This window comes from Aythya ferina (genome assembly GCF_964211825.1).
Source record: "Aythya ferina genome assembly, chromosome: 4".
NCBI lineage: Eukaryota > Metazoa > Chordata > Aves > Anseriformes > Anatidae > Aythya > Aythya ferina.
Window position 1 is genome coordinate 12,911,674 of NC_140300.1, and position 12,731 is coordinate 12,924,404.

General features: G+C 40.2%; 2 protein-coding genes across 4 annotated transcripts in view; one reads left to right on the forward strand and one right to left on the reverse strand.

Annotated features, from left to right (window-relative positions):
* EVC (EvC ciliary complex subunit 1) overlaps positions 1 to 6,511 on the reverse strand; it is a 54,513-nt gene extending 48,002 nt beyond the window's left edge. Inside the window, 2 exon segments of the mRNA XM_084516454.1 lie at positions 2,477 to 2,587; positions 6,314 to 6,511. Of these exon segments, the coding sequence (XP_084372580.1) occupies positions 2,477 to 2,587; positions 6,314 to 6,484 (282 nt within the window). The 5' untranslated portion in view covers positions 6,485 to 6,511.
* Positions 6,494 to 12,731, forward strand: part of EVC2 (EvC ciliary complex subunit 2) — a 73,738-nt gene continuing 67,500 nt past the window's right edge. For 2 of the 3 annotated variants that reach the window (XM_084516451.1, XM_084516452.1), the window contains exons 1-2: positions 6,495 to 6,771; positions 9,578 to 9,632. In XM_084516451.1, the coding sequence (XP_084372577.1) occupies positions 6,580 to 6,771; positions 9,578 to 9,632 (247 nt within the window). In that variant the 5' untranslated portion in view covers positions 6,495 to 6,579. Of the gene's footprint in view, positions 6,772 to 9,577; positions 9,633 to 12,731 lie in introns of all 3 variants that reach the window. The other variant, XM_084516453.1, reaches the window with a different exon arrangement.

The window sequence follows — 12,731 nt, forward strand, 5'->3', positions numbered from 1 at the left end:
CACATGGGAGATTGAAATAATCTTAATAATAGAAAGTACTGAGAAATAAGCTTCACAGATAACATCATGGCTATAAATTCTGCCTTTCAATTTAAATAAAGAAACAATAGATTAAACAAAACTAGTCATTTTTCCAGGAAGAGCTTTTATAGTGCAACCCTCACCTATAATCTAGAGAAAATACCAATGTTCCTCCAAAGAACTTTTTATAGAGAATTCATTCTTTTCATACAATCTGCTATTTCACATAGTCTGATTTTGTGCTCCTCCTCTCTCCTATCCACTGCTTTATGCACTGGAACAATGGGATAATCAGCTTTGTTTTGTGAGGTTATGCATGGCCAATTAAAAGGTTGGTTGGCCGTATGTAACAAATAGAATAGTTAAACCCAAGCTTTAGGAGATTTCCTGTTCTAACCTTTTTCTTCTTTTTTTTTTTTTTTTTTTTTTTCTCTTTTGTTTTTAACATGAAATGAAAGAATCTGATTTGTTAAAATAATTTTCTCTATATAGATTTTTCTAGGAAATATCAAATCACTAATAGAATCTAAAAATAGACATGGAAAGAGACATGCAAACCATGTCATTCATTAGACTTTTTTATTGTTGCACCTTTTCATCTCGATTTCATTTATTTCCAGAAGTCATTTTTGGATTTACCGATAAAGTAAAAAGCTAGGGGTCAGCATGTAAAACATTTGCTCATACTAAGCAGCCCCACTGCTACATATTCAGGGATAGAACCCGACAGATCCATTGCTCTGAAATGGCCGGAAGCAAAGCAGCTCCAGTCCAAAGCCATAAAGCCATGTCACAGTATGCTAGAGCTAATACATCCTGCTTCTCAGCAGGCATGAGTAATACACAGTTATTATTAATACGGTAATTGTGGTATTATTGCAGTGTGGAAGGTCTCAGAATGAAAATATCTGTTTTTCTGAAGTGCTCTAACCTAACTAAAAGCATTTTTCCATCTATGCTTCTTCCTGAACTGTCAATCTGATGTCAGTAAAAGCCAAAGCCTCTGGGAATTGGAACAAATGAGTAGAAAAATATATGTATATAAAATATATAACTTCAGTAGTTTGGCAAATAGACAGGAGAAAGCCCTTTCAAATAACAAGGCTACTTCTTAATGTGTTATAAATGAGTTAGCTTGGGAAATTGATATAGTTGTGAAGGATAACCTTTTAAAGGCTGAGGTATCATTTCAAAAGGCTTGGTAATATTCATACATTTATATCATTGCATAATTTCTCTCACAGGATTTACACTCCAAAAGAGAATCTATTCAGTGCTCACTAGTTATGCTGTACTTTAACTCAAGGAAAAGGACCAACCATAGTTTGTCACCATTCTTCATCAGAAAACTGAAATGAAGATTAATTGCCTGCCAGGATTCAAACCAACAGTAAAATGTTTACAATAATGTCCGTCTTCTCTTTGTCTTGGAACCAATCCTGATTACAAGCTAAGCACCAGGCTGTCTGGCTTTAACTGACACTTTCTGCATGTATTTAATTTATGCATAATAGAGTTAGTTGAACTGCACATTTTAAACATATTTCTACCCTCAACTTTTAGCTTCTTCAAGAGCAGTCAAATCAGCTTTGGGTGAAAGGCAAAGCTACATGGTAGGACTGGTTCTCATGATTATTTTGAGAGTATCACAAAAAAAAAAAAAAAGAAAGAAAGAAAAAAAAAAAAAAGTTATTTGGATTTTTTAGTGAGTGGGTTAACCCTGTTCCTTCTCCCACATTTTCTCCAAATTATTTTTCTATTTGTCCTTGAATCCCAGCTTGACATCAATGGGTGTTTCACTACTTGTGGTCATCTGACCTCTGCACTCCATCTTCAGCTGGTACTTGATGAGTTTGCTATATGAGAAAGGCATTAAAGATGCTGTTCTCAAATGTACAAAGTTTGGTTCGTTTATTCTATGTCCTATTAACCTATACAATCCAACTCAGATCTATACCCATACCCTAAGGAGGCACTAGGAAAAGGTATTTATTCCAGATTAGATCTGATGAGACAACTTTGTCACTGTCAAATTTTCTCTAATAAAACTTCTCCATAAAAGAATCCATTATCAACTACCAATTTCAGTACTGATTTCAGTACTTAAGTACTTCTTCCTATGTCAATAGTGAGAACTTTTTTCACCAACCTTTTGAAATCAAGGATGTTAAACCTTAAACTACAAGAAGCCCATGTCCAAAAAGAACTGAGGATCGTGACTGAAATGTCTAAAGAAGAAACTCAAATGAAGCAGAATTCATATGGGAAATGAATACCTGAAATGGTTGCATTCCTAAGAAGCCATCAATGCTCAATCTCCTTTCACTTTTCCTGAATGTTTTTTAAGGTCTCAATTCCAAACCACTGCAATCAAGACAGTTTGTACGAGGCCCTTAATGTGACGATTACTACATTCAAAAAAAATGGACATCCACCAAAAATAACATAGCTTTACCTCCAGCACCATCTCCTCTTCTGAAATATAGGGCTCTGCTTTACTTTTCGTGAGAGTGTGCTCTTTTTCATCACAGTTGAAGCTTTCCAGAAGCCTCTGGGAATCATCCTTCTGAAATTCCGAGAGAAAACAGGTAAAATGTAACACTGAGATCATACAGATTCACCTGGAAGATCTCTGACCGCAGCCTGGATACTCTCATGTCTCCATTCTGAAAATGTTTTCAGTATCAGTTGAAAATGATAATTTTGAGAAAATACAAAATGAAAATGAATGAAAAAAGAGTTTTATATACTCAAGAATCATTTTTTTTCTAAATTACTGAACATTATGAATTTGATTTGTCAGTCCGGAAGTAGAACTTTACCCAGATTTGTAGAAGGCTGTGAATGTGTCAAATCAATCCACCTGCTCTCAAAATGTCTTACTCCTATCAAGCTCACAGTCTTTGTTCAAACTCCTTACTTAAAGCAAGTTAACTAAAATTGTCTGTAATTGTTTGCAACAAGGAGAATGCTCAATATTTTTGCTCACCTGCCACGAGAAAAACTTCTTAAGTGAAGTTTTTTGTGTGGGAAAGTTCCTGTCAAGAAAAACTAAACTAGGATACAAAATGTTTACAACTTTCCTTCCCCAAAAGTGGCACACATCACTGGTCCTTACTTCCCTAACAAACACACACAGCTTCTGGTACAGACACAAGCTGTGAGGGCACAGAGTACTGCACACATGCTTCCCTGTACACTAGCATAGACCAAGAAATGACAACACGAGTCAATGCATCCAAACGCGGCAAGGAATCTTGTAGTGAAAGAAAAGATCTTGTGGAGAAGGGCAGCCACCCTACCCTGATGACTTTTTTTTTCTTTTACTTCTCTGGTTTTCGTTCAACTAACTGCTTACTGACATAGTATAATAATATGGTTGCAGCCACTATACACGTAACTGTCTTATAGAAAAATTCTCCTTGAATTGTTTAGTCACTTGGTATGTAAAGTAGTCCATTTTCCTGAGATAATTGCCTAGCCTTGGAATAGATTTCATTTCTTATGACTTGCCTCTGTCACCTCTCCGGAACATAGGTGCTCAATAATACGGGTCATGTTCTTGTGTTAAGTCTCCAAGACATGCTGAATTTAAGATGTTGTTTTCTAGAAATCAACTAATGACAAAAGAACAGCTACAAATCTACTTTCTTAATTTTATCATTTATTTGTCCTGAACCAAAGTTCACAAAATGTAGGTTGAGTGACTGACAGCTGTAGAATTAGCCACATTGTATTCACCATTGTCCATCACATCATAGCCATTCAGAATTTGCTTTTCTCATCTTTGCATTTTTGTATTGCATTTTATTTTTTCCAGGATACATTTTGTGTTTTTGTTTGTTTGTTGGTTTGGTTGGTTGTTTTGTGTTTTTTTTTTTTTTGCTATCATTTCTAAGCTCATGCCTTTCCTCACCATTTTCGTCCTTGTTGTTTTTGCAACTCCTCCTGAATAATATCTACAAATGAAACTGAAGTGCTACCAAGCTCCCCTTTTAGATCATTAAGAAGTTTAATAAAACTGAGTCTAACTGTAATTACTGTAATACTTCTTCAAGCTAATCTAATATCTTAATGAGACAAGCTCCAACCCAAAGGGTCACAAGAGCCTCTAGGCAATGCCATTAAGTCTAACAGGAGAGTTTTATTGATAGAAATGCATTACAGTGCACTGTAACGTCTGAAGTTACCATGGTAAAGCTTTCTTAAAACTTTCCCAGTATGCACAGATCCTCACACCAATAAGGCACTTAACTGTATGCATTCAAGTCCCACAGATTCAGGCTGAATATATAGAAGTAATTAACTGGGTCTGAGTGACAAATGCTGGTGGCTTATTGCAGTGCCTACAGATGCTCTATACTCCAAGTACTTGCCCTGGTCCCACTGCATGTATAAATCAGATGCTTGGGAAGCAACACGGTAAAACAGGTAAAATATCCCTGCTTTTATTCTGGATACAGAAGGCTATAATAGAGTAACTACTATATTATACTTATAACAACATAGTATTTATGATATAGTAAGCATGTTACTATATTATAGTAACTATATAGTAACTAGTCAGAATACTACCATACTATAGTAGCAACTTTATAGTAACTATGGTACAGTAAGAATAATAGTTCAGAACTGTTACACATGCAGTAGGCTGCTCCACAGAATAGGTGGGCCAGACAGTATGTGAAAGGAATGGGTACAGCTTAATGTCACCCTGTTTGCATTTGGGAAATTAGTCCCCTAGGATACAATCTGACCACCCTGCAATGTGTTCTGTATGTAGCAGCAGGCAGTTTATTTTTCTTTTGAAATAAACAACTCTTTTACAGCAGCAGCATTGATTTTAATGGCATTTAAGCACCTAAACGCATCTAAAGATCTGGGCCAGAGAGAACTGACAGCCTCTATTCCCTATTGACATAAGTGACATAAAGGATAAAATTGTACTTGGCTATATTTGAGTTAGTAGTGACAGTACAATAAAGATACCATCTATTAAGGCAGGGAAAATGAGCAATTGAATCAGAGAGGCTTGCACTCGCATAGGATGCATTGATCCAGCATTTGAAGTGAATCCGTTATTAGGCTAAAGCATGGCTTCAAACAGAGTTTCAAACTTCCCACTTAAAAGCAGTTGGAAGCAAGAGAATTTTTCTCTTCTGTCATACTCAGTGATCATCAACCCTAGCAGCCATACACGTGCAGAAGACCAGTTATAGCTGAAAAAAGGTTCAGTTAAAAATCAAGCTGAACCAGACACCCCGCTGAACACTGACAATGCTTTGCAGGGCTCTGAATTTCCCAGCTGTGCCAACCACTGCTGCACCCAAGTAACCCAACATGACCTGAGACCAAGTGTGATCCACAAAGGCAGCGGAAGTTGGTAACAATTCTCAGAAAATGTACCTGCCAGGTAGTGATTCTGCAGGTATGGGCTACCTCTGTTATTTTGTGGTCAAAACAAATGCTTTGTGTAATGATGAGGTATGAGCCTTACACCCTTGTCCTTAAAACAGTGAGCCAGGTATGTCATTAACAAAATCACATGCTTTAGAAAACCCTGATACTTTTGCATCGAGCAGAATGTCAAATATATTCTGCCTCCTGTGCGTCTCATATCTACGAGTGTAACCACAGTGAAAACTTATTGCTGTGGGTGAGTATTCATCCTCTCTGCTTGTGCTGTTCATTTTCCTGCTCTGGAAATCGAGTTGTTCCTCCTGCTGCAGAATGGAAACAAATAAGTGTTCATTTTCAAGTATCTCAGGAAGTTTCTGCAGATGGGGTTCATCTTCCACTGTCCCCAAAAAGCTGCACAGCCTTCTACACGAAGTGATGGCTGTGAGAGACAACTAGTGGGTCAGCTGAAGGTACTTTCAGGGATAAAGGCCAGGAGGGCACTATTCAGAACACATACATATGCCAAAAGCAGGGTGTTGCTGTTTCTTGTTTTTTTTTTTTTTTTTTTTTTTTTTTTTTTTTTTTTGAGTCAACCCGTTTACATACCAAAAGCAGTGTTGTTGTGTTTTGTTTTGAGTCAACCCGTTTACTTTGGGGACGTTTTTAATAGAGTAAGCAGTAAAACCACTTTAAAGAGGGGTGTCGCGAGTTACCCCACCCGCCCACTGCCGATCCGGAGTTAATCCGACGCCGGACCGGGGCCCATCGATGCTTCCCTCGTCGGGCCGGGCCAGCAGCACTGCGGGGCCCTTCCCAAAGTCTCTTGAAGTCCTTCCCCCTGTTGCTCCCGAGCCCCTCGGGTGCCCCCTTTCCCCGCCCGGCCTCCCCGTACCTCTCTCCGCCGGCGCGGCCCCATGGCGCAGCGGCAGAGCAGGGCGGCGGCGGCGGCGCCCAGCAGCAGCCCCAGCAGCACGGCGGGGGCCAGCAGGGCGGGCAGCACCCGCAGCGAGCCGGCCCAGAACTGCAGCCCCACCGCCCGCAAGCACGCCCCGACCCCCGCCATCGAGCCCCGGCTCGGCTCGGCCGGAGGGGAGGGAGAGAAAAGGGAGCTCCCCCCGCCCGTTCCCCCCGCCTATCGTGGGAGGAGACCGATGGCGGATGGCTGCGGCCCGGCCTGGCTGGGGGCAGAGGCGAGGGGGGCTCCGCGGAGCCTCTGTGTCCTCGCGGGGGGCTCGGCGGCTGCTGGCCGCCCTCCTCATGGCGTTGCTCCCCGCTCTGCCCCTCGGAGCGGCCGCCCGGCGCCCCCCGGCCGGCCCGCCCCGGGAGCCCTGCGGGAGGACGGCGGCTGGGGTAAGGCGGGGGCGCCGCGGGACGGAGCCCCTCCTCAGGGGGCTGCGGCGGGGGAAGGAGCCTCGGCGGAGGGCTCCGGGGCCCTGGGTGCTGAGGGGTGCCTCGGCGTGGTGGCCCCAGGTGGTTTGGCAGCCCGGGGTGCAGCCGTCGTCGCAGGCTGGTCCCATCTCTTTCGCCCCAGGAGGGCCCTGTGGTGCGAGAAGTTGTGGCTAAGCCTTGCCCTCCTGAGGCAAAGGGAGCTAATTTCCCTCGGAAGGCTCCCAGGTCCAACGTGGGGTGCTCTAGGAGGCATCCTGTGCAGCCAAAGCCATGCCAGGTACCCTTCTGTGGCCCTGCAGGCACCACGGACCGTGTGGTGGCGTTGACAATGGGAAAGCTTCCCATGAATGAGCATGATGGGGCCACTGCAAAACCCTACATGCTGACACTGTTTCTTTCTTCTTCCTGAGTGGATACATTTGATTTTGTTACCAAATAACAGCACTCTGGCTCACTGGTGTCAGCCTGCTATTAGGGATGCCATCAGTGGTTTAAGATAGTGCTCTTATTTTTATTTCTCTCTCTAGTTATCTATCTAGCAGTCTGTGCCAGCACAGTTTTCTTTTGACCATGTGAAGAGTACCAGAGAACATGTGGTGGGGGATGCAGGGAGTTACAAACTCCCTTACTTTGTGCTTTGATTACAAAAAACACTGATCAGCAGGAAATAGTAGTGTTGTTTTTTTTTTTCTTTTTTTTTTTTTTTTCTTTTTTTCCCAAAACCTTACTTTTCTGCCAGAAAAATAAAGCAATGTAAAACTTGGGAAGATGTGTGCTGGCAATTTTACTGCATTAAATTAATTACTTTTGATGCTTAATGTCACTGCTGGCCTGTAGGGTTGGCACTGGTATTATGGATGCACTCTACAATAGACTGGAAGAAATATGTCAAATATTCAGCACAGAGTAGTGAGGACAGAATGCCAGATAAGGCAGAAGAAAAAGTGAGGAGTGCTGTAGTGTCATTCATAGTTGATGCAAATGGCTATACAAACACCATAGTGTTGTTTTTTTTTTTTTGTGTATGTGAGCTGTTGTAAAACCGCAGATGAATGACTGCCTGGTGTCTCTGGAAATCCTGAGTCATTTGTACATAAATTTCATAGGAAGCAGGATTAGCCAGCAAGCCACATTTTGTACACATCTTTATACATGCTTGAACCAGTATTTGTCTATTTCTGCTACAGGCTTATTTACGAAGAGACTGTTGGCATTTAATGCCCATGTCATGTAATGCAGAGGAGTCATATTTAGTATTTATGTTCATGAACAAAATTTATGTTAATACTTAACATAATAGGCTGTCCTCCTGTGTTTTCATTAGTGTTTTACACTAGTGTAAATCCACCCATTTAGTGTACTGGCACACATTATCTCTAAGAGTGCTCTAGAAATATCTATCCCTTCTAATGAGATTTCTATTGCTGTATATCCATATGTATATATGACAAATATGTCAGTATATATATATATATATATATCGTCACCAGACAATTTTAAGTTTTCTAATGGAGTTTTCTGTTTTTTGTGATCTTGGGATGACTGGCTAGTCAAAACTCAGATTCATATTGATCATTTAACTAATGAGAGTAAATTAGTAATGGAACTAAAGATCGCTGGCATAATTTAGTTTGTATGCAGTAACTTCGTTACACAGGAAGAATGGTACAACTGGATATGTGAGAGATGCAAATAGCACCCAGTGAAGAGCTCAGTGCCCTGTGCCTCCCTGAGCTGCATCCCAGGGCTTCTCAGAGTTCTGTCCTTTCTTACTACTCCACAAGGGCTGCCTCCCAGCTAGCTATCAGCACATGTTTTCTACTTAAAACCCAGGGATCCTGGTGCATCCAAATTTATGAAATGTCTTGCATTTTCTGTTATGTTGATGGAAAGTGTCCTATCTGAAGTGAGAACTGCTTCTACACAAGGTTAACTAAAGTTACAGCTCTAGCAATAATCAAAATGATGAATTCCTCAAGCAGGTGAAGAATAAAATTGCCCATAACTCGCTCTACTATAACAGTAGTGTTGACATGAGTCAGAACTAACATTACTCACACACACTCAGCGGATGTAGAAGATAGCTGTTAATCAGCTGGTATTCGTAGCTGTGTCTTTTCTTCCACAGGGAAACATTTTTATTAAATGAGAACTTGCTTGCGTGACTACTACATCCTGATCAAAACACTGGGCATTAAAATCATTAAAGGCACCAGTTTCTTTTACTGAAGTTTTAGAGCTGTGATTTCTGTAACAATCTTCATGGTTTGGGCACAGCCAGGAGTCTCATAAGCTACAGTTTTTAGCCTGTGGGCTCTTTGAATGGATCTGTGTAGACTTACTCATCCAATATGGACAAATTCCTGCTGACTCCTAGTGATGAGATTTTCCTGGGTCCTCAGTTCTGCATTTGGAAACGACAAGAAGAATTATTTTATAAGAATAAACTAATACTTCATAGCAAACACGTCTGCTCCACTGTTGTGCAAAGTCTCAGCCTGGTAATATCGAGTGTAAATACAGTCTGAGCCCCAAGTGTGTGTACCCATGCTAGGAGGCAGCAGTGCCTCATACTGCTTGACAAACTGCCTCTAGACCAGTGTTGTATTTCTTCTAGTAGTTAATTTGGGGAAACTCATGGCTTTGTGGAACAGGATTCTGTCTAATTGTAAAGCATAAATTCAGCTTAAAAAATTAATTAAGCAATATTTATGTTTTTTTTATTTTATTTTTTTTTTATAATTGCTCTCTTCTCTGTTAACTCTAGGTTATTATAGATGATCTGTGGCTACAAAATGAGACTGAATGCCTGGGAATGGCAGGTATGCAATTGTTTTCTCTCTCTTTTCAGCCTGTGGGGCTCATCTCTACAGGGCGATGGGTGTGCAGGTGGGCAGGGGACTGAAGCCAATCCCAGGTTTTACCTCCACTCTGAGTTTGGAGGAAGGAAAGGGAGAAGAAGCAGTCTGGTTCTGGAGGCATCCCATCAAAATTAGTACCTGAGATCTTGTTCCAGTGTTCAAGTTCAAATAATAAGTTCAAATACTGTTTACAGTGGGTATCAAGTGTAGTAGTTACTGATCTCAAATACACAGCGCATCTTCAGCAGTTTTTGCCTAACCTGATTGAAAAAGGGTGGCCCTATACTTAGAGGAGTCACATCTTAGAAGATCTGCATCAGAGGGCTGACTGCCAGACTTTGTCTACATTTGAAGAAATCACGTAGTTTCTCGGAGACTCTGGTCTTCATGTTCTTTACATGGAGATAATAAACAGCGTTCTACTTCATTGAAGTGTGGTAGAGATGAGTACGCTGAAAGGTTATGACATTCTCATATAGCATATTAAGAGGGGCAATGTAATATCTGTAATAGACCCTTCCCCCATGGCACAGGATGCCGTTCCCCAGGAGATGATTCCATAACATGCATTTGCCAAGAAATTACACGCTCTGAAGCAGTCATCCAGTGAGATGCCTCTAATTTCTTTGCCCTATGCCATGGCTAATTCAGAAATGAGTTTATTAATTTAAATATGAAAGCAAATAATTCAGATTTGCTTAGCTTCCTTGTTGTTTCTTTTTCTCCTGTATTTATACAACATAATCTTTGCTGCTCACATCTTCCTTTCTGATGGGTTGCAAATTAATAAGGTACTATCCACGGAGAAAGGAAATGCATGTGGTTTTATACTTCAGAAGAACCTAATGGTGTTAGACAAAGTGGCACAATTGAAGGATTTTGAGAGTATATTTTTGTGTTAGTGATTAATTATTTTTCCATTTTGTTAGTAGGTAAATATTCATGTTAAATGAAGAGCTGCTACAAATACTGAATTGTATGCTGGTTTTATGATGGAGAATTGTCCCACTCTTGTAAGCAAGTTCCTAGTGGCTTGCTTAATCAAGATACTTGAATGTTTATTCCTACTGAAGAAGTTCTCAGTGAAAGAAAAACTGCATAAAACATTTGTCATTGAAAATGGCAGTGTATTGAATTGAGATTGTTTGTAACAGCACACCAATCTTATAGTTTCTGCTGGAAGTTTTTTCAAGTTGTTTTTGGATAAAATGAAAAAAAAGCAGTTCCAGAATAACCCTATGATTGGGGAATATAGTGGACTTTTAGAATTATGTTCTAGTCTGGCCTGATTTATCAAAACAAGGCATGAAAAGTAGAATTTTTTTTTTGTGTCGTTTATGCCCATAGTTTCTTTGACTTTGTAACAAGGAAAGCTAATAGGTGCATTCAAAACTGGAATACAGTAAATTACTACCTTTGCTTGTTCATTGTTGCGTGTAATTGAATGGACTTTAAATTGGATCTTGTATCCTGGTTGGTTTTCAGGACAAGGCATAATTCAGAACAACAACAACAAAACCATAGTAAACAAGTATATTCAACTCTTCTTCCACCCTGAAATGAAGCAAGATAATTCAAAGCTTTACTGATAAATTCTGGGGAAAAGCAAATCAGACTGCAAATTTTGGACTTGAAATACGCAACCTGTGAGAGCAGGTTGCATATTAGCATGTTTTGTTAAATTGCTTTTTTCCTCCTAGAGTCAATTAATTTTTAATAGTTGACTTGACATTTCACAAACTTGTCGCAGTCTTCACTTTTCTATTGTATATTAACAGGTTAGGAGATACTGTAAAGGTATGGGTTAAGGACCTACTATGGGTTAAGAACCTACTGGAGTCTTTGCTGGAAACCTATTACAAGACCATTTAATTTTGTATCATCCTACTTAATTGCTGCACCTAATAATAATCTTTACTGCTATCAAGAACAAATAAGGCACTATAGTTCTTGCATGTTATACCTACCCTTTTAATAGTGGTCTACAGGTATTAATCAGCACCACTAACATGTTGAGGATGCAGCCTTTTTAGTCCTGTATGTAAGGCTGAACCTAACACTGAAGGTCCTTGTCATTACTCAAAACTAACATTTTAGCAAGGGACTGATCACAGAGGACAGTTCCTTTCTTTGCATACCTATTCTTCCATCTCCAGCCAATATGAACACAGACCTACCATTACCACAGGCTTCACTCTGTAGGTGCATTTTGTACTACATTGGATCCTCTTGGTAATTTGCAGCAAGCAAAAGCAATGAGAGGTGGTGGTAGGAGACTTCTCCTTGCTAAGTGTGTTGTGTCTGGCCTGACTGTGGCTGCTAGAAGCCCAAAACAACAGATCACCACACAAAGCAGTGGTACACAAAGCAAAGGAGTTGGAAAATGACTGCCTGGGGACAGCACCAAAGAAAGTTAAGCAGCACTCAATGGTTGTTCTGATCTGGTTTTGCATTGAGAGTGTGCTGATCAATTGTGCACTTGTCGTTTTCCATTGTTGTGGCACTGTGTATATGTGGGACTGAGTGAATGTTATAGGAAAAACTTGGTGTGGTAAAATATTATGACAATCTTCCAGTTGTTTCAGCTACATTAATATTTAATTTCATATTTTCCTTTGGTAATTCAATACAAAGTCAACATACCAGTGCTGGTAATTATCTAGGAATATGCAATTTAAGACAGGGTTGTGGTATGTCTGTTTCTGTTTGGTTTATGTAGGATTAAATAATGAGAAAATATTTTAATAACATGCTGATGAAAGGAAGATAAAATATTTAACAACTTGATCGTAGACTGTAAATGTGTGGAATGTTTAATTTATGTCATTAAGGAAAACAAAGAAAATTTCATCTTGGAGACAGTTATATTTTCTCACATCTCAAAAAAAGTGAAATTATTGCTTTTCTTTGATGAACTGTTTGATTTGACATCTTTGGGGATGTTTACAGAAAAGCCCCTGATGAAGCCTCATGCCTTGCTGCTTTGCTCACCGGGAAATGTTTTGGCCTGAGGTGCTGTGCCTGGGGTGCTCCCAGCAGCAGTCTGGCAATCTGGGCTGA